We start from the raw sequence: 5594 nt of genomic DNA, 5'->3' as shown, positions 1-5594 counted from the left end.
TTCTTTTGATAACGATAGCAGAAAATAGCTATCGAAACGTCAAGGTAATTTTTCAAATTAATTTCTCTACTAATTGGAATTTTCTCTTACAGCTTACAGCGAGCTTGATTACTTTTTGATCAATAATTCGTTCTTATTGCGAAATAGGAGCACTATTTATCAATCTGTAATAAAAGACGTGAGGAAATTCTGTCTTTTTTAAAGACAACAATTTTTGAGGCAAAATACCCAAAAAGAAGTTTGTAAAAAACCTCCACTTTTTTTCCTTTTAAATTATTGTTTTTAATCCCCGAATTATTGAGTAAGGTTTTGTTTAACTTCATTTAGCGGAAATCGTTTGCAAAACTTGTTATACTAAATAAAAGAATTAATTAAATTTTTGGCCCAACAGTATTGCAGGAAAATCCATTAACTCCTAGAATTTGTCAATTTCTAGAATACACTTTTTGAGTACCTGGTACGGCTTTCTTTTGTGGTTCTCAGTGGAGTTTTAATACAGTTTCTTGCAAAAAATAAAGAGTTTTGTACTGAAGCGTTGCCTCAATGCCCGATGTGTCTTTCAACCCTTAAGCTCAATCTTCTTTAAAGAAAAACTGCCTGCTTATGGGCTTATGTAAATATTGTGGTTGGTTTTCATCACTTTTCTGCAATTATTTATTTTTATTAAAATGTTTTTATGGCGGGATTTAATATTTTACGCTACTGGAGCTACCAGTATAGCCAGTGATGCTATACCAGGCGAAATACCCAAAAAAAAGTTTGTAAAAAAATGAATCCACCTCAACAATATAAAACTTATCTACAAATTAGTAAACCTGTTTACTTTGTCATCCGGTTTCTATCCATCATCCTCCGTCGCAATTCTACCATTAATTTTGTTAGTTTTGATTTGATATTTAGTTGCCTGTTCTCTAATCATCTTTTATTTAATATTTGCAATCCACTGTTCTATTGTGTTTTTTAACACTTTCTGGATCTTTCTTTGTGTCTATTTCTCTATTATTTTTGTTGGGCCCTGCCGCACCAATAAAATTGAAAACATTTATTTTCATTAGAGTTCCATTCTCAAATATTCGTTCGGGCTTCTCCGTCGAATTAATAGTATTTGCAGTACCTACGCCTGGGTAACACTGTGTTGAGTTGCGCTTTTGAGTTGTTGCCGCTCTCTGGGTTTTAACTCATCGGTTAATGAGTTATAACTCTTACCCTAAAAGATAACTTTATTTCGAGTTGGTCGCAAATTCAAAGGTAAAACGGGTATTCGAAAAAGGCGATAAAGAAGATCAAACGTCTGGATCCGAAAACGACGAGTTTTCTTGTTAAATCGATCTTGAATCGATTTCTCACTTCAATATGCTGCAGCCCCTACAGTTCCTTTCGACTTGATGGCTGTAAAATTCGTTGAGTTTCTCGTTTCGTTTGGTCCATAACGTTGTTTTTTGTTTTTCTCTTCGGTTGAATATTCTTTATTGCCGTTAAAGTTTCATCTTTTTCACTGTCTTCCTCATCCGTTGCAGTTCTACTATTATTAAAGTCTCTCACTTTTTGATTCAATGTTTTGATTTTATTGCCATCGTTTTTAGCTCTTTTTGTGTCTTCAGTTGCTTCGGATCAACGCATTTTGCAGTCAAGCGCTTCCAGAATATTTCCAAGTTGATTAATCCTCTATTGCCTCTTAACCCTTCCACTTTAACACCTTTTGCGTCTTCAATTGGAGCTGTGCGCTTGTTGTTCCCTTTGGATTAGTGATGAGTCTGAGTCAGCTACTCTCCTTCTAAATCCATTCATGTAGTAGCTAAAAATCCTGCATTGTTGCAGACTCCAAAGATTCCGGCACAGCCTCAAGTGAGGACGGTGACAGGCAGCCTCATTCCCGGCTAGCTCCGGATACACCTTCAGAATGGAGCGAGTCCAGGCCGGACAGTGGTCCAGACAGTCCGGAAATATACGAGCGTCCTCCACACCCGGCGTTCCTGCCGGCCAGATCCTCCGGAAGTCCCACTCAGATGAGTCAAAGTGTTCCTCCAAAGCCGCGGATTTGGAGCCTGGCCGATATGGCCTCTAAGGAAAGCAGTGATTGCTCCCCAGGCTCCACTCCTACTAGCATGTACTCGACGGCTTCTAGTAGAATGATGGCTCCACTGGGGAGCCGATTGCCGCCTCCAGGACTCCACACGGCGCCCTACGCACGTCCTCATGACTTCTACCGGAGTCTCTATGGGCCAGCAGCCGCCCAGCACCTTGTGGCCCAAGCTGGATCACCCGACTCCAGTCTACTGGAAACCTACCAGAGGACCTTGGCGGCTCAGCAGAATGCCATCAAAACAAGCCTGGCGAGTTCTTTGAGTTCCACCTCTGGCAATGTTGGAGGCGGACCTGCGAGCTTAAATATCTCCACATCATCAGGGAGCAGTGGAGTTCCTCTTGGTCTCACCACTCATTCTTCGCGGATGTCGCCCTCCTCCACCACGAGTTCTTTGAGTTCGGCCGGAGGCGCCGACAGCCCCATCAAGCCAGTGGCGTTGAACAAAGTTTGATAATCGCGCGTTCTCGTAATTTCAGTCTATCTACCTCTACGTTAAAGTTTGCAATTTAATTCACTTAATGGGGTGGAGTGTGCACTTGAAGGTCCTTTCACCGTGGAGGGTAAGTTCTTCTCCGTTTTCTTTTTGTTTTTGTTTTCGTTTTTATTCTCCGCTTTTTCGTGCGCACTCTCGCCGATGCTTTAATGCTAAAAAGACCAAAATGGACAATACTTAAATTTAAAAAGAAGAAACTAAACGGACGCCTTCACTTCTTTGACGTGCTGTACTGTATGTGATATATATTTATCTTGATTTGTTCCTTAGACTCTTCAAATGTTAGGCGCCCTTGTTGTACATAAGCGTAAAACCGTCCTGGCTTCCATCTCGATTTCTGCTCAATATCGGTATTATACCGGGTGTTTTGATTTTCACGGGAAATATATGTTGAACTTATGGCAGGAGGAAGTTTAGTTGCGTGGTCTGGACAATTTCCAATAGGAACACGTGCACTTTTGTTCTGTTTCAAAATTCCGGCCTTAGAATGCGAAAACCACTGGGTATAATACGTTTTTCAGAAGTTCGGAAAATTCGATCTCAACTGAGGAGTTTTGTACTGTAAAATAGCCAGATATGTGCAATAAAAGCTGTTGATTCAATGAAAGGAAATCGAGCCCGAAGCCACGATCTCGTGGATGTGCGACGCTTCCCATCTTCATAGCCATCAGTTATGGACTTTTTGTAAATATACTGCTGGTGTAAAGCGAGCAGTTGAAACGGTATTTTGTATTATTGTATCTATATGTACATGTAACTAATAATAAACAAATAGCTGTAGCTAAAACATAATGTATTAAACAAAAAGATAACGTCGCTATTATAGGTCATGTAACAATATTTAATATAAAATTAAATATGTGGAAATCTAGCTGCGAAGTCTGTGTAAGAAAAAATACCAAAAGCATTCGAGTCGTACTTGTCCGTGGTCCTTCTCTCCGTTAAGCACACGAGAAATTGTTTTGTTCGCGTAAAAACTTTTAGATTTGTGAACATATCGAATATTAATTATATAGACCAGTTGTTGAAGAAGAAAGTGAAACCAGTCGTGTGTAAAATAAGCTGCAATAAATATATCGAACATTATTTAAAATATTTGTCTGTGTTTCATTGGGGTTTGGTTGTGCGGTCTGGTCCATCAGTGGCCAAGAGGAATTCGAGGGCTCGGTTGACAAAATTTCCGATCTTCGGACCACCGCACTGAAACATCGTTTTAAAACGGCCTGACGATGTATCTTCTGAATCGTCTCGCGGACAAGACATTGCATTGTTTAATTTTTTCCTCGTCGTTCTGTTTTTGGCCTTGCAAAGCCATATAGATGTCATAATTATGGTAAGTCGCTAGTGAAAATATTTCAAGGTAAGTAAAGTCAAAGCCCTAGTGGATTGACCACAATCGCTTCACGCGACGGAAGGCAAGCAGTTTGTTTTCAAGCTGATAATTGTAGGTATAAATGTGTTTCAGTGTACAAATTACCTGTATACAGCGCAAGCCGCACAATCAAGCAAATCAAAGCCGAACGAGCATAATAAATATTAAAGGAAAGTACTGCAATAATTTAGTATCAAAGCGGTAAAACACTGGCAAAGGAACGCACAGATTCCTAATTCTGACGCCTCATAAAGCATCTCTCACCCGGCTAATTGGGCCGCATTTTCACGGTCTCAACCCAACATTGAGTTTGTTTTGTTTTTCAAGGAGATTTTGCGAAATTTACGTTAAATTTATATCATTTTTACACAAAAAGCTAAAATTTACGCGTGGGAATCAAGCCAATATCATTATCAATATGGCATAATCTAGCGATGAGAGAAATCGATTTTTTTATAGATACCTGTGGTGGTTATAAACCCAGCACAGGGGGGTAATGAATAAATCTACATGGTAGCTATCCAAGGAAAAGTTTTTATTAACTGAAAACATTTCGCGCAGTTTGCAATTAACCACTTGAACTTTATCCTGAAAATGGCGATTTTCCTTCCTTAAAGTTTGTGAATGTCTGAATGTATTTGATGCCATGTACAGCCTGACATCTGAGATTATTAATAACCTGAATGAAAGCAGAAAATGCTTGGCTATTTTCCTGGACTTTTCCTGGACCTCTCAAAGGCCTTTGACACTGTTCCTCATGATCAATTGATTAGTTTTTTGATACAATATGGTGTAAAAGGTCAGGGGATCGAGATTTTTCAGAGTTATTCAAGTAACAGAGAACAATATGTTAGTCAATAACCAAATAAGTTCTTCACTAAACATTAAGATGGGCATTCGACAGGGAACAATTTTGGGGCCCATTTTGTTTATAACCTATATTAATTCTCTGCTGGGGTTAAACTGAATGGCAAGATTGTATCATATGCTGATGACACAGCATTGATCTTTTGAGGGGTTTCGTGGGATGAGGTTAGAAGGAAAGCAATGGACGGGATGGATGTGATAAAACAATGGCTAGATTCACATAAATTATCACTAAATGTCACTAAAACCCATTTTATCCCGTTCAGTATAACAAAGGCTAATAAGCCACATTTTAGCCTGGTTAGCCAAATAAACCCAGACCTTGAAATTAATGCTGTATCAAAGGTAAAATATCTAGGAATCATAGTGGAGCAAAATTTGAAATGGATAGAACATGTACACTATTTGACAGGCAAAGTTCGAAGACTCATTCATAAGTTCTATGTTTTTCGAGATTTTTTGGACAGAAAACTACTCATACAAATATACAAATCGTTAGTAGAATCATTGCTTAGATATGGCCTTATAATATGGGGTGGAGCTTATGAATCTCATTTAAGACCATTAAAAGTTGTTCAAAATTATATTTTAAGAATAATTTACGGAAAGGACAAACTATATCCTACTAGAGAGTTGTATAACAAAGAAATATCAGTGCTATACATACATTCCGCATGCTCATTTACCCATAAGACCAAAAATACTCAAACATATGTAAAACATAACCACAACACAAGACAAATATCTAACAAGTTTCTTGCTCTACCTGAAAAAAA

The 5594-nt window shown here is 38.6% G+C and overlaps 1 protein-coding gene across 1 annotated transcript in view; it reads left to right on the top strand.

Annotated features, from left to right (window-relative positions):
• The window catches only part of LOC109539390 (homeobox protein caupolican), a 29659-nt gene extending 25985 nt beyond the window's left edge, over positions 1–3674 (top strand). The window contains exon 7 of the mRNA XM_019907108.2: positions 1819–3674. Within this exon, the coding sequence (XP_019762667.1) occupies positions 1819–2537 (719 nt within the window). The 3' untranslated portion in view covers positions 2538–3674. The remainder of the gene's footprint in view (positions 1–1818) is intronic.
• Positions 3675–5594: the final 1920 nt, after the last annotated feature.

Source organism: Dendroctonus ponderosae, unplaced genomic scaffold, assembly GCF_020466585.1.
Source record: "Dendroctonus ponderosae isolate FM_Combo_2020 unplaced genomic scaffold, Dpon_F_20191213v2 Dpon_F_20191213_9, whole genome shotgun sequence".
Lineage (NCBI taxonomy): Eukaryota > Metazoa > Arthropoda > Insecta > Coleoptera > Curculionidae > Dendroctonus > Dendroctonus ponderosae.
The sequence above is the reverse complement of the archived record's forward strand: the minus strand, read 5'-3'. Positions and strand labels throughout refer to the sequence as shown.